The 23,855-nt window shown below is 42.5% G+C and overlaps 2 protein-coding genes across 3 annotated transcripts in view; one reads left to right on the plus strand and one right to left on the minus strand.

Annotated features, from left to right (window-relative positions):
- Positions 1 to 1,104: 1,104 nt before the first annotated feature.
- On the minus strand, positions 1,105 to 7,102 carry SNAP29 (synaptosome associated protein 29). The gene is made up of 5 exons (XM_032705689.1): positions 6,768 to 7,102; positions 5,120 to 5,316; positions 4,271 to 4,356; positions 3,100 to 3,207; positions 1,105 to 1,411 (listed from the first exon to the last, which is right to left on the minus strand). The coding sequence occupies exons 1-5, from the start codon at positions 6,978 to 6,980 to the stop codon at positions 1,254 to 1,256; spliced, it is 762 nt and encodes a 253-aa protein (XP_032561580.1). The 5' UTR covers positions 6,981 to 7,102; the 3' UTR covers positions 1,105 to 1,253.
- A 286-nt stretch (positions 7,103 to 7,388) lies between these two features.
- The window catches only part of PI4KA (phosphatidylinositol 4-kinase alpha), a 59,092-nt gene continuing 42,625 nt past the window's right edge, over positions 7,389 to 23,855 (plus strand). The window contains exons 1-17 of one of the 2 annotated variants that reach the window (XM_032705394.1): positions 7,389 to 7,622; positions 9,703 to 9,819; positions 11,048 to 11,141; positions 11,803 to 11,891; positions 12,344 to 12,416; positions 12,743 to 13,002; positions 13,686 to 13,752; positions 15,701 to 15,849; positions 16,410 to 16,475; positions 17,481 to 17,577; positions 17,971 to 18,162; positions 18,898 to 18,998; positions 19,719 to 19,848; positions 20,580 to 20,712; positions 21,336 to 21,431; positions 22,168 to 22,351; positions 23,054 to 23,157. In XM_032705394.1, coding sequence (XP_032561285.1) covers positions 7,389 to 7,622; positions 9,703 to 9,819; positions 11,048 to 11,141; positions 11,803 to 11,891; positions 12,344 to 12,416; positions 12,743 to 13,002; positions 13,686 to 13,752; positions 15,701 to 15,849; positions 16,410 to 16,475; positions 17,481 to 17,577; positions 17,971 to 18,162; positions 18,898 to 18,998; positions 19,719 to 19,848; positions 20,580 to 20,712; positions 21,336 to 21,431; positions 22,168 to 22,351; positions 23,054 to 23,157 — 2,186 coding nt within the window. The remainder of the gene's footprint in view (positions 7,623 to 9,702; positions 9,820 to 11,047; positions 11,142 to 11,802; positions 11,892 to 12,343; positions 12,417 to 12,742; positions 13,003 to 13,685; positions 13,753 to 15,700; positions 15,850 to 16,409; positions 16,476 to 17,480; positions 17,578 to 17,970; positions 18,163 to 18,897; positions 18,999 to 19,718; positions 19,849 to 20,579; positions 20,713 to 21,335; positions 21,432 to 22,167; positions 22,352 to 23,053; positions 23,158 to 23,855) is intronic. The other variant, XM_032705395.1, reaches the window with a different exon arrangement.

The following is a 23,855-nucleotide window of genomic DNA, read 5'->3' on the forward strand; positions in this document are numbered from 1 at the left end:
CCAACACTGACACAGGTCCCTGGGCCTCTCCAAACCACAACTTACTCATTTTCAAGACAGGTAGCAAGTTCTCATTGTTATGTCTTCAGGCTGCAGCAGAATTGTGATTATTTTGCTCTACAGTGATACTCATAAAAGAACAAAACAAAGTGAAAGGCTCAACTTCTATTTGGAAGACTCAAAAACGTTTCTGAGCTTTTCTTCACTTGCAGGAATTTTTCATACCTGCTAAGCCAAGGCAGATGGACGTGAACCCAAGTGGAGTTTAACAGTCACATGGCCCAGCAAAACAGAGCATCTGCTCCATCCCTAATAACATTTGAAATCAATGTTAAACAATCTTCTGTGATCTGTTTGTGCAGTTTATCAGATCAACTCTCCACTCCTAAAATGGAAGCTATTTTTTCAAATAGCCACCTAAATGAATAAGCTGAGAAAGAGCAGAAAATAAAAAAGCAGATGGTGACAATTTCTGCAAAAGTATATTTAAAAACATATACAATTAAGTCCTGATTTTGTTACCCAAACTCTTTGGGTCACTGTCAATCAACATTTCTTGCAGACCATGATATCCTTAGAGATCTTTACTGGAAAGACTGTAAAGGCAATTAGTATTTAGTGACCAAACATAAAAAACACAGTTCATGGATTCACCATTTGGCAAAAGTCATCTTAGGAAGGGGAACACGCACAGGATATTATGATTGCATGACACCCTTGATATAACTTCCACAGAACAGTCCATTCCTTAAGCTCCAGAAATGCCACAACAGTCACTTTAAATTATTTTTACAGCTGGAAATCAGCGTTTTTTTCAGAATTTAACATAGCTGTAGGTAAACAGAATTAGCAACATGTGTTCTGAACAAAGCAGCACATTCTGTTCCCCCTGCCCCCTCCCCAAAACAGAGGCAAAAAAGGCAGTTTCTTTTCTCACCACAGCTCCCAGGCCAAGGACACTGAAGCTTTGTGGCCTGTGAATTCCTCCACGCACACGACACAGTTACACAACTGAGCAGGGCATCCTGACCCAGTGCTGAGAGACTTTACTCCACATGCACTATTCCCATGGACACTAAGAAGAAATTTCATGTATTGTGCTGAATTAAGCCTATGGAATTTTATGGACAACAAAACCAATGACGTATCAGAAAAAAGGAGAAACAGATACTACCCAAGATTTTTTAAGAGATGGGTTGAAATGAGACATCCAGGATGAACTGACGCCGGACAAAAAGAATTCTAAAAATCCTTTAAAGTTGTCGGACTCTTTTATCAGTGTTTTTAATATTGATGTCCAGTGTCTCTACTTTCCTGGTGAGCCGATCCAGCATGTCATCCTGCTCCTCGATTTCCGTCTGCAGACCAAGGGCCAGGTTCTTCAGACGACTCAGCCCAGAAGACATCTCATCTGTCAAGGGAGAGAGGGACCATAGGGGACCACAGTGGTATAACACATACTGCTCTAATGAACACTGCCAGGATCCCCCCTGCTCCTGGGTTAGAAGATGTCAGGTACAACTTCTCAGCTCTGAGTGTTCCTCTGCAGTAGTGGAAGCACTGCTATGTCCATAGTTGTACTGCATTGCTACCAGAAGTGATCACTTCCTTCTTTCTTCCATTACAAGTTAACTTCAAATGCTTAACACCAAACTGGATCTTTATCAAATGACATACCCTGTAATGTAATTTTTATTTTTTAAATGTATTTTACAGAAAAATCAGATGCATCTTTTCTCAGCTCAGCATACACAATCTGCTCACTACCTCAATTGCTTTTCCTTAAACTTCATGTAGAAGTATCATCAATACTTCTTAAATCTTCAGTGTTACTTATCATAGATGAAAACCTCCCATTTCCAGATTTTCTAATTTGGCTACAAGGTGACTATTTTATTGCATGATTGATTGGTATAAATGCTTCTGAAGCAAGTAAGTTTTCCACAGCTTGTGAGTAGAACAATGTGTTTCCACTAAACTCTTCTGCCTATTTCTTTGATCCATTCCCTTTCTGATTTCTTTCCAATCTCTTTTTTCTAGGTCAGCTACAGAGAGACACGTGTAAGCAAAGAGGCACTTTGTCTATATGTTACAGAACAAAGGAAGGCAAAGTCAGCTGAACAGCTTCGGGAAGTAATAAAAGGAATGCGGCAAATTCACAAATTAAATATTTAGTGCCTTTCAATTCTTCTATTTTTGGCAAAACATGTTCATTTCAAAAGCTGTGCAGAGTTCTAAATTATTTGGGTCCAAGCTGATGTGCAATTTAATATCTGAGTTGAACTGTCAGCTAAGTTGAATGCACTTTTCCATGAGAGGTAAGCTCTGGAAAAAGCAGCAGTATGGCATCCCGACTATACCAGTGTGGATCCCATCTGAAGCAGTATTTTCTTGTTGATACTACTAGAACGTGCTTTGTAAGATTTTTCAGAATGGATGGATAAGACTGTTTGCCCCAGTGATATTCCAGTCAACGGACAGGATGATTCAAAGAAATGTTTTCACACCCTGAGTGCCAGTGGGACACTTCAGCACCATTTCCACATCCAAATGACAGAGACTTGCTGGCGTGTTCACACTTGGTACCAGTGGCTGTCTCACTGTCAGTGTATGATCTAAGAGGACTCATGCTTTTGGTGTGGGGTTTTTTTTCCCCAGGTTGTTCAAGGACAGTTCCAAAACTTCTCAAGCACAAGCATGTGGCAGAAGAGTTGAAGTATTGATGCCAATAGTGTATCACTCCACAGCAGGTTTATATTATCCCAGACATCCTAGCTGGTTTGTTTCTAGCTGGTTGCATTTCAAATGCATTTCTAACTCAGAATTGTTACTAATTTTTGGGAGGAGATGACCCACAGATATCCCCTAGCATTCTACATTCATATAATTTATGTTTCAATCAAACTTTGGATTCTGCCATGTAGATAGTTTAGAGATGCAGAATACAGGCAAATGATTTTTTTATTTATCATCAAATTTCACATATTAACTAAACCAAAAAGTCTTTGTTGGTAGTGTATAACTTAGTAATTTTATCTGGCTTAAGAATCAAGAATTGACAACTGTATTACATCAAACAGGTTCAGTTTTCTCACTCACCTAAGTTGGTATCAATTTTCTGGTGGTAAGCTCGCAGCTGTTGGTTCTTAGGGTAGGAATCATCCCTTTGCACTGAAGAAACTAAATCTGCTTTGCTGAAATCACTGTCTGTTAAGGGTGTAGAATACAGAATGTTATATAATAAAAAAGCTAGTAAAAAGAGGCTTTAAAGTTTTAGGAAGGCTGTTAAAAATTAGCCTGAACACAGCTGCCAGGTGACCCCATCACAGGGGTATCAGCAGTACTCCAACACCACTGTCTATAGGGCACCTCTCAGGATGAACTGTGGCTACAATTCTTTTTGGTTGCCTTTTTTTTTACTTCTAGTAGGTAGCTGAGAGGTAAAAAGGAAAAACCCAGCCTCCCAACTCACATCCAGGTGGGACAAAGAGGTGGGACCCTCCCTGTACCCGCAGGGAGCCGTCCCAGGCGAGGCCCCCGAAGCTGCTCTGCCCTCCCCTGGACAGACCTCGGCATTACATGGAGTGGAGCGGAGACATATCCCAAAAGCATTTCTCTCTTTACTCACACAGCTACAACTGTGGACATCCTGCTGCTTTCCCACTCCTGCCGCGCTAATTAACCGAACAACCCTTGAAAAAGGAACACTTACTTGGCACATAAAAGCCACCACAGAAGTTAAGGCACTGTGGGAAGGGGGAATGAGGCCAAACCCCAAACGCTGCCTTGTGAGAATCAGGTGATGACTCGAGTGGGGAGGGTTACAGTCCATGTTTGAGATAACAAGAAAAATGTATCTGACAGATGACGTTTAAGAGGAGACCCTCAACATTAAGCTGACGTTTTGGCAAACCTGGGGCAAGGCTGCCTGCACACTGTGTGCTTTTTTGGCTACAGTCTCCTCTACGTGAATATAAGCACTGAAAGCTTTTAGTCTTTACTAGCTAGAGAAGAAATTCCCCACTGGAAGGGCTAAATAAAATCTGTATCCAAATTCAAAAAATATCACATCTGCAGCATGGGTATAAAGGGCTTTAGGGGAAACGATTCCCTAAGATTCAAAGCCATGAAGGCTGGGATACAAATCTCCAGATGTTGGGCAGCAATGTAAGTCAGCAGCTGGGCAGGCTGAAGGGTCTCTGCCTTCATCACTCTGCAAGGTTGCTCCACGTGGATGACAGGCAATCAGTGTAAAATAAAGTTAACAAACCTGAATTATCTAGCTTCCTTAAATTTGGATGGCTTTCCTGGTACTTTGACTCTTGCTCTTTACTAGACATCATTGCTTCTTTCAATCTAGTGAAAAAAGAGAAGAAAAAGAAAATATTGGTACGGACCACAGGTCTCATTCTGAGTCTGTTAAACAAGAAAAGATATCAAATTTACACAAGAAGAGCAAGTTTCTTAGACCTGATCCAAAATGTTCCTTTAAAAGGAACTATTAACCATCAGCATTTATGTTCACTGAAAGCAGAACTGGTCACTTTTGTGCTCAAAATAGCAAATGGAAACATTGCTATCAAAACCAAAACTGCATCTTCTGTCTTGAAGGCAACATATTCCCTTCCTTTAGTGGAGGGTGGAGGGGCAAGGGAGGGAGGAAATCAATGTACGCAGCATTATCAGGCTTTACAGAAGTTTCTCAGGTGAAGAAAAACAAATACTGTAAGACACAGTAACTTCACAGGAATTCATTTTTATTTACAGCTTTAATAGAAGCGAGAGAAGCACACTCAGTATGTAACTGGGAGCACACCAATGCTACAAATCAAGATTTCCTGGTAAGACTGAAGCAAGCATGATAATTCAGAAGACTGAAGAATTACTTGTGTAACTTTGTGTAATTGGATTGATTTCCCACAAATACAAAGTTATTCTTACCACTACAAATAAAAATAGAAATACAAATATTTTTGTATAGGTGTTAAAGGAAACAGGGAGCTAGAAACCATCTCAAGACTTTGCTTGATAAAATCAACAGATCTTTTAATTTGTGATTTCCTGGTGACATTTCAGAGATGCTGTCCCAAGTCCCAAGTCAAACATTTCTTTTACTTACCTGCTGTTACCATAATAGTCAGGGGCTCCATTCTGCTCTGGCTTGCTCTCTGGAGGTTTGGCTTTGAAGTAGTTTACCAAGCCCCCCCAAACACTCTTAATGCTGTTTATGTGCCTCTGACTTGTCTTCAAGTCCTGGTCCATTTTATCCACCATCTGCTCCGTGCGCTTCAGGGCCTCTCCCTGACGGACGAGCTCCTGACAGGCACCGGCAGGGAAAGAGCAGCTCGTGAGGCCAAGATAAACTGACACATCAAACATTTTAACAGACACTCTGAAGAAAAATAACAGACTTCCTTCATCTGTGTGGATTATTTCTAAGGGCAAACAGCTTTTTCACTCGCTCCTCTTCCCCCAGGGCATTTCAATCAAGAGCTGCTGCTCAGCCATGGCATTAACCAGCTGTAAAACCCTCCTTCCTGTGCCATGCCAGATTCCTGATGCCTGCTACAAACAGCATCCAGGAGTTTTCTGTGCTGCCCTTTTGTGGGGTTGACATTTGCAACTCCTGCTGACAGAACAAGCATGGGTGATGTGGTGGAAACCCAAAGGTTTATGGCAGGGAGATGAGCAAGCACAACGATTTCTAGCTGTGAATGGCACTTTCATGGGGAAGAGATTCTATTTTCACCTTGTGAAAATAGATGTTCCTGTGGGATGTTCCTGGTAATTTAGAAACAGAATAACCAGAGGAAATAAACACAAATAGAATTTCTTCAGACTGCAAGAATATTGTGGTTAATATTAATAGTGTAGAATTTAGGAAATTTTATATATGGACGTACATTATTTTCTAAGTCAGCAGCACAAACACTATTCCAAATTAATCCAAAGATTTATTCTGGCAGGAAAGTTGCCTGCAGCTACCAATTGTGCAAAACAAAGAACTTTGTCTTCATATTCTGGCTAAACTGTGGGAAATTGTAGTTGAATGTTCTTTTTTCTTTCTCCTCCCCCCCCCTCAATAAAGCACCAAACACAGAGAACTCAAGTTTCACCACAGGCCCCGTGTCAAGCCTAAACTCTTCATCCCTCCCTTGCGCTTTTCTGGACAAACAAGTCCAAAAGTTCACAGCAGTCCCACCGAGAACCCTCTGAGCACAAGCACCTTGTGCAGCTTGGGGCTGTCTGAGGGTAATTTGGGCAATAACACCCAAGGAACATCCCATTAGCAGGTGACACAATGGCCAAGAGCTTTATGAGCGACGTCCCCGAGCACAAACTGCTCTGAAACAGGGCCCGAGGAATGAAGGAAATGATTAATCGGGGTGAAGCCAAGCACATCACAAACAACTGACAGGGCAGGCCCTGCACCCAACCGAGAGAACTGCTGGAAACCTTTCAGTCAGACAAAACGAGGCTTAAATGCCACGCAGTAAAACTCAGTAAGAATTGTTAAAAGCAGCTGAAGAAACGGTCGAGTCCCCGCCCCTGCATTACACAGACAGGGTGGAACTGGGATTTTTCGCTCAAAACCCCAAACCATCACCCGGGAAACCAGCCGGCACTGACACAGGGGGGCTGCGGAACACTGACTAACCCTACAGAGGGACGTGTCGGGGGGAAAAGGGACAAGACCCCCCGTCCCGGAGGGCCGAGGGAGCCACGGGGCCCTGCGGGCGACGGCTCCGGTCCCGGCCCCGACCCACCTCGGAGGCGGCCACGCCGATGCGCTCGGACTCGTAGAGCAGCGAGAGGGAGCGGGCGGTGCTGTCGGCCGAGGCGGCGGAGCGGCGCAGCACCTCCTGCTGCAGGTACCGCTGCCGGTCCGCCTCGCCCGCCCCGCCGGGACCCACCGCCGCCGCCGCGTCCTCCTCATCGTCCTCCGCGAAAGGGTTGTAGCTCCTCGGGACGGCCGACATGGCGCAGCCAACCGCGGGGAGCACTCGGGAAGCCCCTGACCCCCGGGGAACCCTCACGGAGCCACCGCCTCGGGCCGCTCCGCTCCTTCCGCCTGCGCGCGTCGGGCGGAACCACCGCGTGCCCCCCCCCGTGGGCGGGGCGATCGCGCCGCAGCGCCGGTGGGGGACAGGCGGTGCTGGACGGGACCATCGCGGCCGCGGGGGGGGTAGGAGGGGCTGCGCTAAGTGCGCCCGTTTGCAGAGCGGGGCGGGCAGGGAGGGCGGGCACGGAGGGCGGGCACCGGGCGGTAGTGAAGCTGCTGCGGGCGCCGCCATGTTGGCGGTGTGATTGGTGCTGCGTGATCCCGCCGAGGCGGTGCTCTCGCGGGAGGGGGCGGCGCGCGCTGCCCGGCGGGGCTCCCGCACAACATGGCGGCCGCGGTGGTGGCGGCTGCGGCGGCCGCTGCGGCCACGGCGGCCACGGCCACGGCGGCCACGGCGGCGGCGGCCGGCACCGGCACCGGGACCGCCACGGCCGGGGCCGCCGCGGCGCCCTCCGCCGGACGCGGCGGCGGCGCGGCCACCGCACGCGGCTTCTATTTCAACACCGTGCTGTCGCTGGCGCGCTCGCTGGCGGTGCAGAACCCGGCTCCGCTGGAGAAGGTGAGGGGCGTCTGTGAGGGGAGTGTCGTGTGTATGTATGGTGGGGGGGGGCTGCGGCTGTGAGGGCGGCGGGGGTGTCACTCGCGGGGGCTGCGGGAGTGCCGTGTGGGAGTATCATCACGTGTGGGCCTGCGGGGCTGTCACGCGTGGAAGCCGCGTGTGTGTGTGTGGGGGGGGTGTCGGAGAGTCGTCATGCGAGAGGGGGGCCGTGTTTTTGTGTTTGCACGTCACGCGAGGGGCCGGCGGGGAAGGGTTGGCCCCGTGCGGGGCCCTTCTGTGCGGAGTGTTTGTGCGGGGCGGGCTGTGGGGACCCGCGTGGCCCGTGGGCAGCGGGTCGGAGCAGCGGCGGGCGATGCTCCGGGGTGATGCCGCTCCCCTCGGGCGGGGCTGTCTGTGGTTCTGGGAGTGGGATCCGTCCCGCCGTGGGTGCTCCTTTGGGGCATCCTGACCCAAAAACGCCGTCAGCGCAGCCCCCCCCTGTGTCCTCGCAAGGAACGCGGGTCCTCAGCGGCTGCGCCTCCCCCGGGTCTGTGGAACAGGGTCTTGTGGGCGTAATTAGTCTCAGCCTAATTAGGACTGGTTGCTTTGCTCCGGGTGTCCTGTTAAATCCAGGCGACGGGTAGAATCTGCCTGGGTGAGATAAAGCTCCGCTGAAGGTAAAACCAGCCAGGGAATATGTGTGTGTGTGTGTGTGCACCGCTGCCCTGGGCAGGTATGTGCTGTGCTGGGGGAGGAGGGATGGACACGCCGGTGTTTGGGGAGTTGGCTGCTTCGAGCCAGAAGTGACAGAACGTCTGAATTGCCTCATGCAATAATCATGACTAAATAGCTGCAAAGCACGGCTCTGTGCTGATGAAAACACTGGTGCTTGTTCCTGGCCAGCTGTTGCCGCCTTCGGTTCTTACTTCGTGTTCTGGAAATGTGCCACTGGTGTGACAGCCAACGGTGAATAACTTTTGTAAGCCTTGCTGTTGGTTCACTAATATCCAGGGATTTATTTATTTAATTTTTTATTTATTAGTTTGACAGATTACAGTAGAAGTTAAATGATATTAACAGTTCATATCTATCTCAAATTACTCACTCATGTTATTGCAGGTATAACCTGACGTGGAACACATGCAGCAGCAGTCATTTTCCAAAGTTCATGTGTCTTCTCTAGCATTTTATGTTGAGCAAGAGGCTTATTTGTGTTGTTGTCTTACTAGTCTTGTAATTATGAGATCTGGCAGTTGAAGGACCAGAATCCTAAATTCCACTGAGCATCCAGTAGCTTCTTGTAATCCTCCAGGGAAATTTTTCTTGGTTTAGAAACCAAGTGGAGTGTTCAAAGAGTTATCTAAATAGGAAGTGATTTGACATTCAAACATAGGTGAGTCAGACATAGTTATTTATTATGACAGTCCTCTTTAGATAGTATTTATTAACATCAAGGAAATTCATGAAAAAACAATATGCTTGCTGCTTTTCCATTTATTAACAGTTCCATAGAAAAACAAAGTATTTGGGGGATTTGATGTATTCTTTAGATGTGTGTGTGCTTAGTATGGAGTTAAGTATTAGTTAAAGTAGTGAGAAAATAATAGTTTTGAAAACTTAATCTGTAATCTGAAAGATTTGAGCCAGTCGTACTGAGCTTGGTAACAGTTAATGGTTCAGTGCTGTATATGAAGAATGCATTGGTGCAGCTGTAAACAAAGCTCCAGCCACCTGTTTTTTTGTTCACAGGAATTGAGTAAACGTGATAAATTTGCCTGCTGCACGTTTCTTGCACATCTAAAATGCCCAGTGAAGGAAGGCTTTGTCGTGCTCTGATCAAGTGTTGAAGAAAGCCTTTAAATCAGCCCATGTTGTGGTAGAAATGTTTGACTTCTGCTCGAGCTTTTCCTGTCTCTCTCTGGGTTCTGTCGTTCACCACCCTTTCCCAACCCGTGAATGCTCTTGTTAAGGTTGATGACTGAAGGAGGGAAACCTGCCCATCTGTCTTCCAGAAGATGGAGAGACCACTGTGCACTTCAAACTTCAGTTTGTTTTGACACTTTGTCTTGTTCCACTGTTCTTTCCCTCCGCTGTTTTTCAGGTACAAAAGCTGCTCTGTATGTGTCCGGTGGATTTCCATGGGATTTTCCAGTTGGATGAACGTCGCAGGGATGCTGTTATTGCTTTAGGAATCTTCCTAATTGAATCTGACCTGCAGGTATTTTCCCCACCTGGGCTAACTGTTTATCTTTGAAGATTAATTCGAGTTTAGTTGTTGAATGAATGAGAAGTTGGTATTTTTCTTCATAGAAATGAATTGAAATATCAGAGGTAAGGGATGAATGCAGGCAGGAGAGCACAGGGAAGCAAGGACAGCACTGAGGAGTGAGATAGAAGAATAAAAAAAGTAGTCATGGCACTGCCATAACCAGACTGCTGGCGTGTTTTCTGGTCATCATACCTTGAGGAGAGAAAGGAAAGACTATTCAGAAGGATTTACTTAAACCATGTGTGTCATTGTGTGTTCTTCCCCACATGCTCCTGAATGACAGGGATGTTCCAATGCAGTCCTGAAGGTCAGGTTTGCAGCAGGCCCTTTCCTGCCTGGCACTGGCCAGGATAAACAGACAGACAGAGCACACAGGCTGCATTGTACATGAACATCCCTTCTGTGTCTGCCAGCCTGGGCAGGACAAGCTGGTTCTCTTCCCTGGAGCTCTGGGCATCATATTGTTCCATGCAAGGGAAAGGGAGGATATACCCAGTCCTAGGTCCAGAGTCATTAGACCTCACTTTAAAATCTTCCACGTTGCTGGTGTTTGCTTCAGGCCTGAATTGCCTCCTGTTGAGGATCCGTGTGCTATGGTACAGCTTGCTTGGTTATTATTGAGGTTGTTCTTTTTTTGTTTTTTTCTGAGGCAGTATTTGTATTTCATACCATTTTATGATGTTTCCAAAGCCAGCAGTCAGTATTAGTTAATCCAAGCCCATGAGGAAGGGAAGTGCTGTCCTTTGATTTGCAGGTGAGGGAGCTGGAGCATTACACAGGTGGGTGAAGTGACTTGTGTAAGGCCCTGGGATGGGTCACATGAGGTGGGACTGGCACTCTGAATTTCTAGCTGCCTTCAAATTATTTTGGGGCCTTGCTGTCAGTTAATGAATTGTTTGTGGGTAGGTACATTGTGGTTCTGGAATATTTTTCTGCAACTTTTGCAGAGAATGAACTGTTGCCTGGAATGAAAGTCTTGGATTTAAGGCACTGAATTGGGTTACTTTTCGTTTGCCTGTGTTGAAATCAGTTTTGCAACATTCAAGAAGCCTGTGGAGTAATCATGAGAAGCGAGTTCTGTGTGTGTCAATGGAGTCTTTCCGTATATCTAAAACATCTTGAGATGATATGGTTCAGCTTTTCTTCTCCATTTTAAATAGAATATTTTCTCCTTTAGCACAAGGATAATGTGGTTCCGTACCTCCTCCGGCTTCTGAAGGGTCTTCCCAAAGTCCAGTGGATAGAAGAAAGCAATGCACGGAAAGGCAGAGGTGATGTTTGGGGTTTCTGATCTTTCTTTTGAAATGCCAGCCAGGAAATAGCAACAGCAAAGGTTATTCAGGCCATGGTACAAGGGGAGGTGCTGGGTTTTTAGCTCCTGGCTTGACAGCCTTTAATACTCATTTTCTTTGGAAGCAAAGAGGAAGTTGAACAGCTCCCTGTTTTCCTGTTTGACCACTTCTTGACAGATTGAACTTTCAAAATAGTTCTGTGTTCAGTGTATTTTGTATTAAATTGGAGAAGACTGTGTAGTGGTTAGAGCAGGAGAGTGGAATCTGAGATCTGTACACTCCGATTGTAGCTTTGATGCTTAGTTACTATTTCAGCCACTTCATTTCTTGCTCCCTTAATGTCTCTTAGAATTAATATAAGAACACTTTTATATAGTATTATATAATTCAATTTTATTTTAATTACTTGAAAGCCTGGGAAAGTTTTTAATTATTATGATTTTTATTTCAATGTTTCAGGCTGAAATTATGATGGTTAGAGCGCTTTTAAATTTTGTGTGCAACACGGTATTTTTCTACAGTTTATCTCAGAACTGTGTGACACGGGAGTCGCATGTATCTTCTTGTTTTGATATAATTTGTTCTTTCTGTGTTGTTTCTCTCTAACAAGTGGCTGATTTTTCTGTCTGTCACTTTGCAGGTTTGCTTCCAGTGGCAGAAAACTTCAGCTTCTGCTTGGTGACGTTGTTGTCCGACGTTGCTTACAGGGACGCCTCTCTCAGAGAGCAGGTGGGGTTTGTTTGTATGACCCAGTTCTCCAACGCTGTGATCCTGACAAATGTCTGGAGGAGAGAACAGCAACTACTTCCTGCCCTGCAGAGGGACTGATTGCTTTAGCATCTGTACTGGTGCATTAATTTACTTGTGTTAATTGTCAAGCATATGGAAGATATTCATGAGTCTGCTGTTACTTTTGGGTGGCAGTTGCTGAGCCCAGTTAGGATTCCAACTTTGGTGCTGGATCAGGACTGCTGCAGTTTCATTGTGCTGAAAAGCTCACTGCAGGCTTTACAAGAGCAGCTCTGTGAGCTGAGTGAGGGCAATGTCCTCTTTTAGTCCCACAGTATTAAAAAACTCTTTGCATTAATATATGCAGGTTTCATTTGTTGTAGTGACCTGGTGTAAGATATGACACTTCTTTACCAAAAGATATTTTTGTGTGTCTGTCTTGATGACTTCAGATTTTGGATGCGATCCTGCAAGTAATGCAGTTCCTGTTGGGAATGTGCCAGACACCACAAATGCATGATAAAGGTATTAATAAAATTGTTACTATCTTATAACTCCTGTCCTCTGAACTTCTCTTGAGTTTGCTGGTTATCAGGATCACTCCTGAAAAGCGAGCAGCTTTTTCTTTCCACTTTTGTTTGCACGCGTCTGTTGTGTTTGTTGCTGGCTGGTAAATACAGAAGCAGAATTGTATTAATTTGTGATACCTTCATGGTTTTTCCTCTACTTGCCCAAGTCAGTCTTTGTAAAGCACTTTAGGCTGAAACAGTTTAGTGAAGTGGTAGCAAAACCGTGAAGCAGAAGTTCTAAGTTACTGTTAATGTGCTGTTACACGTGTTTTTCTTTTCCAGAATATTTATGCAAGTATGCAGTGCCCTGCCTGATAGGGATTTCTCGAGCCTTTGGTCGCTACAGCAATTCAGAGGAGGCTCTCCTTTCAAAGCTTTTTCCTAAAATTCCCCCACATTCCCTGAGAGTTCCAGAAGAGCTTGAAGGAATTCGCCGACGATCCTTCAATGACTTCAGATCAATCCTTCCCAGTTCCTTGCTCACTGTTTGCCAGGAAGGAACACTAAAGAGAAAGGCCAGCAGTGTATCCAGCATCTCACAGGTTTGTATGGCTTGCTCTGTGCTGGAGTCAGTGCTGAGATTATTTCTTGAGCTGAGTGAAGGCAGCATTAAGCCTGGATATGCAGAGAGTCCCTTCACACGTTGTTTGACCAAATACAAAGATCTTTATTTTGGTTCCACAACTGAATTTCAAAATAATTTTGTAATTTCTGAGTTACAGAACTGTCAGTGACAGTTAAACTAACAACTGTACTAGTAAGTCTTCACATGGAGCAATTGGCAAATCCTATTGCTTCTGTTATTCTCATTGAAAAGCATTGTACTGTATATCTGTAAATTTGGGAAGCTGGCACTTAATGGCTAAAGTTTTCAGAAGTGTTGAGGGTACAGGAGCTCTCACTGGTTTCACCAGGAGCTGTGGATTGTCTTGGGGGAAAAATGCATTCAGATGCTGTTTTTGAAACCACAGATTGTTATTAGTGTAGTTTCATACAATACAGGAGTCACTGTTCTGATCTCTTCCTTTTAGTCAAAAGCACTGAACCAGCATTTTTTAACTTCCTATTTTTGACTGGAATTGAGCTGATAGGCCCAGCAATATCTAGTTCCTGTTAGTTTTGCTTGAAGCAGTGTTTCATTATAAAGTGTACAAACCATTCCCTGAAAGATCTATCAATGTCTTATAAATATTGGTTTAAATAAGGCTTTTGTGTGATGTTTCAGGTTAGTCCTGAACGTGGAATTCCCCCTCCCAGCTCTCCTGGAGGAACTGCAATTCAATACTTTGAAGGTAAATTATTTTGCAAAAGAACAAGGGTTTTGTTGCAATTTATAGAAAATTGAAAACCAAAAACCTTTTGACCCCTTCCTCTGCTCTCCAGAATTCTTACAGTAATTCTGTGGCATGTGCCTGCTAGGATTGTGAAAAAAAATTGTGCTTTAAAGACAGTAGGAAGTACTTATTAACACCAGTAGTTTCCAGGCTCAGTTGTTTCTGGAGGGTTTTGAGACATGATTCCCTTACTGCCAGGCAGTGCCTGGTACTGAAGAGCTTAATTCAACTAGGCCAAAAATATTTTGGGAGATTAGGCTGAGTAACTTTGAGGAATAAGTGTTAATACTGTGCTTCACTGGGCAGCTGAATTGTTGGATTAGGGTCTGGAATTTTGAAGCCTTTGTGGCACATTGTATAAATCCAAAGCAACTGCTCCATTTGAAGTAAGCCTGATGTGGGTCATTGTGTAAGACCCAGTAAAGCAGAGTGTTCACTAATGTGTGCTAATTACTGTGTCACAAAAGGCAGAAACAGGAACAAGTTTTATGAATTAATACATAAACCCTTAACCCCTGAGTTTCAGTAGAGCTGTAGCTGTGAGTTCTAAGTCAAAGCAGGGCTTAAAAATAAACTGTCTTTCCTGAATCAAGTGGAGGACTGGCTCTGCATCTGAGGTGCTTTGGTGTCTCTGGTTTTGTCTGGCCCTTCGAGGTTTTTAACAGTTTGGATTTCATCTGTTTCTGGACCATTCTCCTCCCTCAAGCCCTGGTTTAAATTAATTTCTTCCACATTGCTTTACTTTTTCCTTCACATTGCTATTTCTAGAGGCATCTGTTTTCCTCATTCATATAATGAGATTGGAAGATGATTCAAGTATCATTCTTAAGTTGCCAAGTAGACCTTCTGTCTACCCTGCTGAACCAACCTATTCTTCTTCAGTCTTATGGTCTTTGTGGTTTGAGTTATAAAAAGCAAACAAACAGAAAAAAAGCTGCAGGTTAGAGAGAGGCTATAGTGGTAGAACAAAAATAATCTTAATTAAACCTATAGATGAATAGTGGACAACTTTGTACAGAGTTAGGAATCATTTTCATTGTCTCTCTAGCAGTGTTATGGTTTTTCTAATTAGGATTTTATTTTCAGTACTAACTCCTACCAGATATTTCAGCTGCAGGCAGCCCTTGTATTATTTCTGATGATGTAGTTTGTGATAGTCTTGCTTTCTGAAGAAGATGAGCAGTGACCTTGGTTTTATTCTGGCCAAGGCTAATGGTTTAGAAAAGAAATGACTGAAGACTTTTTTGTTGTTGTTGTCAATAAATGATCTTGCTTGAAAGCCTGTTAATCACAAGAACATGACTCCAGCACAGCCAGCTGAGCACTTCAGAAAGGCAGAGATATAATTTCTCAAGTGGAAACAGAGCTGAGAGCAGTTTGCTGAGCAAGTTGTTTGTTTAGTAGAGTACTTGAACCCGAAAAATAATTTGATGCTCTTTGCTTTCAGATTGTAGCAGTGAACTGGTGTCTATTCTAAGATCAAAGCTGTTCTTTGTGTTCATTTGACCTAATATAGGGGGAAACCTTACAAGACAGTTTTGGCTTAACCTGTTCTTTGCATTTCTGTGCTTTTGAATTAAAGGCCATTAACAAATGTTTTCAGGTAAATGCATGTCAGTAGCATGGGAAGGCTTCTGATCAGAAGTGTCTCTGACAACAAGTCATTTTGAAATAAATTCTTCCATTGTGGTGGTAAACTTCTAGTGAACAAATGTGGTTTTTCATCATAGTTTTGTGTCTTGATTCACCACTAGATGAGCTGAAATGCACCTCTGAATAACTTGCAAGTTAAAGACTGTACCTGTGTTGGAAATAACTCTTCAGTAGTGACCAAATGTTACCGTTAAACAAAGTTACTGTCTTTTCCCTCCTCAAACTTGTATTTCTGTTATTTACTTCTGATCAGGTTCATATCTTCCTGATGGGAGTGCACTGGATCCTGATTATTACTTCTCTACAATCAGCTCCAGCTTTTCAGTGTCTCCTCTCTTCAATGGTATTAACAATAAAGAGTTTAACATCCCACTGGAGATGCTCCGACAGCTGCTGAACATGGTACGTGGTGGGTCCCTGTGACGGCTCAGTGAGGTTGCATTCCAGATATCTGTGCTAGAAACAGATGCAGGGTAAGTTTAAGCTTTTAGAGTTGAAAATAAAATGACAGTCTTTGTGTCTCTCAAGCTTTGTGTAATGTTATTTTTATGGCATTTTGTGTCATGCTTCAATAGCATTCCTAAAACTCTCATATAAACTGCGAAGAATTTGGAAAATCAGATAAGTTTATGTCAGCTGCTTCCTGCTTGAGTCTTGCAGAGCCCTTGTTTTGAGGTAACTTACATAGCTGGTTTTTGCTGTGAGAATGAGACCCTTTTCTAGAAGGGTTTAGATGCTGGGAATTCATGCAAGTGGCTGTTTGCAGCCTGCAGCCCTGTCTGCTTCCTACACCAGCTATTTTGGAACAGCACAGAGAGGCTCAAATATTCTTGTTGCAGCCTTAATTTCATCTGACACTTTGCAGTGAAGTGACTCGTGCTCTCTGCAGGGACAAAATTGTATTCTCTAGAGTCACCAGCAGGAAACATTCTTTTTTTGTTTGTTTTTTTTTTCCTTCATAGGTAAAACAGATCGTTGGGGATTCTCTTCTGAAGACCTTGGATGCAGTTATAGCTGAAGTTGCAGAGGTATGCTTTTAAATTCCTTTTTGAATTACCTGAATGCTTCTTTGTTTCTTTTACCATAAATCTTGGAAAATTAGTCTTTTACCTGTGTAAGGTATGCCTTCTCTTTGCAAAATTATACTAATTTCCTTTTCAAACAGTTTGTTCACTGGTTTAAATCTGGCTTTGGACAGTGTAAAAATGGAGGAAGGAGTGAAGGAGTAATGTTTTTCATTGACATAGGAGGAAATAGTTATTCTTCTTACTTTAGTTCTCTTGTCCTGATAGATTACAGCATTGGTTGCCCAAAACTGGTTTACTGTAGACTGAGATCTTTATTTTGTATTGCAGTAACATTGTCTTTTTTTCATGTAGATAAAATGTGTTGTTTTCTTTTTCTAGCTTGGAAATCACTGCTGCTCTTTGAGGTGGCATTCCTAACAAGTTTACAAGTGTTACAGTTCGCAGGCCTTTACTTGCAGAGGTGCCCTGCTTGGTTCTGTGGGTCCATGTTCTCCCCTTCTCTGGGCACAGTTCTGTCACAGCCTCCACCACATTTTCTGGAGTTCACCTCACCCCCTCAGGGCAGAAAGCTGTGTTGGAAGGGGCGTGTGCTCAGCTGTGTGCAGAAATGACTTTGCTGTGCTCTCCAGCCTTCCTTTGAGAGCTGCTGTATTTGAACTGTAGGCCTAAGTGGGGACAACTTCATTTTCTCTCTTTGCTGTCTCAATGAAATGAGAGGTTTGAATCCCCCCCCTTTTTTAAGCCTGTTTTCTACACTGTTGGAGAGAACAGATGTGTGCTCTTCAAATCAAGAGTGACTGAATCTTATTTAATACCCAGAATGGCTGGACTTTTTCTTTTGTTAAAAGTAGAGGGGGAAAAGTCACGAGGTTACCTCATGTACCTGTTTTACATGCTTGTTTACATTGTGGAGGAAAGATTGTGTGAGTGCAATGAGGTTTATTTATCCATATAATGGAAAATACTTCATTTTGAATCTAGGAGGTTGCTTCTTTTCTCTTTCAGACGGGTGCTAGTACAGATCTCTACTACAAAGCATTCAGTGACCCCCTTTATCTTGCTCAGTTTAAAATGCTGAGAGACACGTTATACTATATGAAAGGTATAGTATTTATATATTTTTTTTAATTTATCCTTCATTATGTTTAAGATCCCAAACATTGTCTGCTTTGTATTAAGTGCTGGAACATTGGGAGTTTGCATTTCCTGGGAACTCTACATATGGTGTTGAATTTGTATTTGACATGTTTCCATATAAAAAAGGTGCTATGGAAATAGAAAAAAATATTTTGAGCACCATTAAAAAAGCTTATTAGATGGCATTTGGATTATCTGCTCAGTGATGGACTTTGCTATGAAATTTACCTTTTAGAGAGGACATAAATTTGATTAAATCATTAATTTATAATGCAGCAGTGAATTGTACATATGCTGTTGTTCCGACACAGTCGCTTCCGTCCTTCCAGTACAACATTGTTTCCTTTTCTCTCTTCAGACCTTCCCAACTCGTTTGTGAAGGAAGTGCATGATTTTGTGCTGGAGCAGTTCAACAGCAGCCAGGCAGAACTGCAGAAGATCCTCCACGACGTGGATCGGCTGCACAACGAGCTGAGCCCTCTGAAGCTGCGCTGCCAGGCCAACGCTGCCTGTGTGGATCTCATGGTGTGGGCTGTGAAAGATGAGCAAAGTAAAAAGTGCTCCTCGGTCTCTGCAGTGTCTGTCTGTTGTGTTCTAAGTTGTAGGGATACTTATAGAGGAGATGGTGCTTGGAAAAATATAAAATGAAGGGAATACTTTTTGCTATTAGAGTAGAAGAGTAAAACCTCCACCAAAGGGTTGTAAGATTAATTGGCTGGATAGTTCAACATCTCATAGAAATGGAAACAGAAACTTTCCATTGCCTTATCTAGAGGAGATGGTATAATTGCTGAATTATATGCAACTGCTTATTTTCTAGTTTCTGTTTTAGTTATTGCTTTTAATGTCTTAAATATTTCTCAGTGATTCTTTTAAAGGACATGTTTTTTCTTCGATGCTAGCAGGACTGGGAAGCTCTTTCTCATTTTTCCTCTATTTTCTTTCTTACTGTATAAATCTTATCCATCCCCTGAAAGTGAAGGATTTTTTTTCCTTTGGACTTCATAATACTTGATTTCTGTCCAGTGTGAACTACACTCAAAATCATCTTTAAGAACTGTCATTCTTCCAGTCACAGCGTTTGACAGAACTTTTTGGTACAGATACTGTTTCCAAAACTGTTTTTGTGGAAGCAGCACCAAATCTTTTTGAGGAATTGTAGTATAAGGAGAGTGAAGCTTATAAATTCTCTGAAGTATTTTAGAAATTCCAGTAAGGACTGGGTGGTGTGTGGCTAATAACAAATCTGGTGAGATAAATTTCTCTGTTGGTTTTTTCATTTAAGGTGCTGAAAACCTGTGCATCAAGTTATCAGAGAAGCTGCAGTCAAAGACCTCAAGCAAAGTCATCATTGCTCACTTGCCACTGCTAATTTGCTGTTTGCAGGTCTGTCTTTGCAGTGTTTGACATTACTGTAGCAGTGAGTGAGAGTTTGGGGAGTTTTACAGGTTGCTAGAACATTTTTTGTCTGCTATTTGTATTTCCATCTGTGTGTTCTACATTTGGATTTTAGAGGTCTGGTGTGGAAACTAGGAACTACTTTTAGAATTTTCTTAGCTCAACTACTTCTCAAAGAATAATATTCATGAGGGGTTTTTTAACAAGTATTGAATTTCTGAAATATTTAGTTTCTTAGCCCATTATATAAACACTTAAAATTACTGGGACTGGCAGGTCACTGAGGTTTTAGACTAAGACTTGGTTGTTCTAATTTTTATGTCTTCTCATTGGACACTTATTCATAGTCTTACAAATGTGGTATTTTCCACCACATAATGGGTTATCAGGATTCTCTAAGTATTGGAACTTGTCCAGTAACTTTTTTTTTTGAGAGTGTAGTTCATTTCACATAATTCCTGTGAAAACACTCAGGAAGAGAGCTCCAAGGCTTGACTTGCCTCTGACACACTCTAGAATAACCTAAAAGAGTTAGAGGCTTCTAATGTCTAAATCTTCCATTAAAACTTGAATCCCTCAGAACTTTGTAGAGTTTGGTTGTTTTGGGTTTTTTTGTATTGAGCTGAAACTGCAAGCTTACAGTTGAGATAAAAATTGTGCTGCTTTATTGTAAAGCTATGTTTTGTTGGTTTTATTTTTCCTTTTTAGGGTCTAGGTCGTTTGTGTGAGAGGTTCCCTGTTGTGGTTCATTCTGTCAATCCATCCTTGAGAGACTTTCTTGTGATACCTTCCCCAGTGCTTGTGAAACTCTACAAATATCACAGCCAGTATCACACAGGTAAAGGAAAAAAGGCTGTACTCCAAAGTGATTGTTTTCCAACTTTTTGATGCTTTTAGATATTTTGTGGTGATGCAGCTGTAGATTTAAATCGAGATGGATTTCTGCTTTTTTTTTTTTTTTTGGAGGTGGAGAGGAGGAATGCAAATAACAATCTGGTAGAAGTGTATTTAGGGGCAAACAGCATAGGTAGAACTACATTTATCCCAGCAGTGATATTGTTCTGTCTCTTGTGCTGAAACCAAACACTTCTGTCTGAGTGAGATGCTGCAGCTGGAACCAATGCAGAATTACAGGGAAAAAAATCACAAGTCCAGTTGGAACCTCCCTTGTTTCAATTTGTGGCTGTTGTGTCTCATTCTCGTACAAAGCCTGCTTCTGTCTGCTCATTAACCTACTTTGTAATTTGGGAGGGAGCCACTGGGTCTGTCCAAAGCTGAACAAGGTCACGTTCCTCAGACTCCCCACACACGTCCTGTGCTCCAGCCTCGTGATCATCGTGGCACTTGGCAGGTTTTTATTGGTTTTAAATGTTAATATGAAGTTATGATTTCCAAAACAAAAATGTTCAATTTGAATTGCTAATGCAGGAGCAGTATCCTGATGCTAAAGCAGAGCAGGTAAAGTAGTAACTGACTAAATTTAGGAATAATTCTTTAGGAGTAGTTAAACGCAGTAATGTCTTGCAGAGCCCGTCAAATGGTGTTGATTTCCACCCTCCCTGTTCTCAGTAGGTGGCAATGACATCAAGATCAGTGTCACCAACGAGCACTCAGAGTCCACTCTGAACGTGATGCCTGGCAAGAAAAGTCAACCATCCATGTACGAGCAGCTGCGTGACATTGCCATAGACAACATCTGCAGGTGAGGGAGAGCCTGGCACCTGCTGGGGCACAGGTGCTGCTTCCCTGGCAGAAAAGTATTGAGTCAACTCTCTGTGCTGCTGTAAAGTCTTTGTGACTTGAGTGTGACTTCATTTTCCTTTGGACATCTCTTGGTTCTCTCTGTGTCCTAATTGTAAAATAATAATTCAGTCTTACTGTTTTGCTTCCCACATCTGTAACTCAGGCTAGTCACCATTTTGATATTCAGCAGGGTTTTTGTTTTCTGCTTAGATTATCACATTGAGCCTCCTGTAACAGAAGGATTGTTACACGCTCGTGGGCAGTGTAGGGATTATTCTTCCCTTTTAGACAGCTGCAGAGGGCTGGAGGGAAAACAAATAGTTGATAACTAGAGACAAGGAATTAAAGTTTCAAAGCACTGGACTCTGAATTTACCTTACTGCATATTCCCATCTTTATTGTTGCTGGAGAAAGCACAGGTAGAAACTCTGCTAATTATTTAAAATACATCTGCAGCATTCTCGGGCAGTCAGTTCTCATACTTCAGTATAAGCTTTCTTCCCTTATACCTGGCATGCATTTACAGTTGTAAAACCTGATCTGTTTAACTGATGCATTTTTTTTTTGTCCATTCTTACTCAGGTGTTTGAAAGCTGGCCTGACTATCGATTCCGTGATTGTGGAGGCCTTTCTTGCCAGTTTGTCCAACCGTCTGTACATCTCTCAGGAGAGTGATAAGTAAGTTGTTGTCATCAAACCAAGTTTTCCTTCATTCAGTGGACCTGAAGCTTATTCTAAGATACAAGTACTGGCAGCATTATTTTAGTTAAGTGTCTCAGATCAGTGAGCTTTTATGTGGGGTCAAGATCGTCCCATGCCAAGTCTTTGCAGAGCTGAGCCCCTGTTTTCATACTGAGAGAGATGGATCCATTTTTACCTGATTGAATCAGCAAATCTTTGGTGATTATTAGCCAATTTTGAGTCCTCAGTTGAATGATACTCTCTCTCTACTGTATCCTTTAAACTTCAGCTGTCTTTTTTGGCTAGATACATCTTGTCATTTGTGACATTTGACTTCCTTCACTTTTTAGAGACCCACAAACCAAGAAACCTCCAAGGAGATATTCCACAGTAGCTGGTCTGACTGTCAGGTTGTAATATCTTGCCCAGCATTTTTACCTTTTTTCACAGTTGTTTCTAGATCAATTTGTTCATGGATTAGTGTGGATTTCTTCAACAGTGAGTTTGAGAGGTTGTTATTTTTTATTTTGAAAACCAAACATGTGCAGCAACATTAATGTATTGGTATATATTGGTATTGGTATATATAGAGAGTGGCAGTATTAAAGCTGTTAGTGATGTTTAGTATATGAACTGTTTCTTACAAGAAATGTAACCATGCTCAGAGGTGTTTTAACTGTCAGACAGTTACATGTATCATGTTGCGGGTTTTTCTTTGTTTTTTTTGTGACAGGGAAGCTCATTTGATTCCTGACCACACAATTCGTGCTCTGGGGCACATTGCAGTGGCACTGAGGGACACCCCAAAAATGATGGAACCCATCCTGCAGATCTTACAGCAGAAGTTTTGCCAGCCACCTTCTCATCTTGATGTTCTCATCATTGATCAGCTTGGCTGCTTGGTCATCACTGGAAATGTAAGGAAAGAACTGGCCAAGACTCTGCCAGTTCATGAAATATATTTTAGAAACTGCATTTGCAAAAGTTACTTAAGGTTTTTCTTTTCTTCACCACAGGTAGGCATTTGTGCAGTTTTTATGACATCAGAAAAGCTATGATGTGTAAAATGCTGTTCCTATAAAGAAGACGAGTCCTCACAGAAAATAATACAAGCTTTTTTAAAAAAAGCAGACCATAGAAACCAAATTCAGTGTTTTCAAAAGTTATTATAAAGTTTTTATACCTAACCTGTGTCCCAAATAGGTACACACTATCTTTTTTCATATAAGTAATTAAGTTTCAAAGTCTTGTAAGTCTGTACATCTAACAGTATAGAAGATTGTCTTCTTCAGTCATACAAAGATTAACTGACATTTTCCAAATGTTATTTGTGCCTCTGAACAAGCAATTAATTGCCAGAACACAGAAGCCTGAAAAGAAGTTTTCCATCAGGAAGGCAGAGTTAAAGAACTTACTCAACTTTTACAAGATTTATTAATTAAAAGCACTGACGAATGCACTTGCAGTGTTTCTATATGGAAGCTGAACCCATTGCTCAGACTGTGGCCACACACCTGTCTGAAGAACTTGCTAACACTTAGTGTATTTTACAGGGTTGTTCTTTGGAGAGGTTGTGTTCAATAAGCTTTACCTCGTGATTTGGGTTTGTTTTTTTGCAGCAATACATTTACCAGGAGGTGTGGAATCTATTTCAGCAAATCAGTGTTAAAGCAAGCTCAGTTGTTTACTCTGCCACAAAGGACTATAAGGATCATGGATACAGGTAACACTCAGCTGTGTCCCTTAAATATATAAATACCATGTCAAATATCCTTTGTGCTCCATCAGGCATTTTAACTTTTTTCAAGTTTTATGACAGGGTTGTAAATAATATTGTTCTTTCTTCTTTGATGTTAAAAATAAACACATTGGTTTAAACATAGTAGCCCTTCATAATGTAGAGTTTCCTGAAAATGCTTTTCACTACAGGTAGTATTGATTACTTTGTCCTCTGTAAGGAGTCAGTGTTTGTAACTGATAAATGACATTGATGACTTATGTTATCTGTAAGTACAGTAATTAATCTCTTAGCCTAGAAAAGCTAAGAATGCTCTGTCTTGTTGTTACTGTGGTCCCAGTACTTGTCAGGGACTAAATGCAAACCATTAACAATTTAATTCTTTGGATATAAATTATACATTGTTGTCCCTGCTACAATTTAAGATTATCATTGACTCTGTTGGGAGTCTGGATATCTTTGAAAGCAGTATGTGAGTACCTGAGAGGATTGTTCTGTGAGTATATTTTAACAGGCTGCCTGAGCCAATGCAGTCTCAGCTTTAACAACTGCTACAGGTTCTGATTCTTCAGCTCAAGACTTTCCCAAACCAGAAACACAGCCCTTGGCTGCTTTTTGTCTGCTGCAGGAAAGTACTTTCCTTTTGGCTGTGGTGGCATCATTAATGAAATGTCCTCCAGAGG

Source organism: Chiroxiphia lanceolata, chromosome 18 (genome assembly GCF_009829145.1).
Source record: "Chiroxiphia lanceolata isolate bChiLan1 chromosome 18, bChiLan1.pri, whole genome shotgun sequence".
Lineage (NCBI taxonomy): Eukaryota > Metazoa > Chordata > Aves > Passeriformes > Pipridae > Chiroxiphia > Chiroxiphia lanceolata.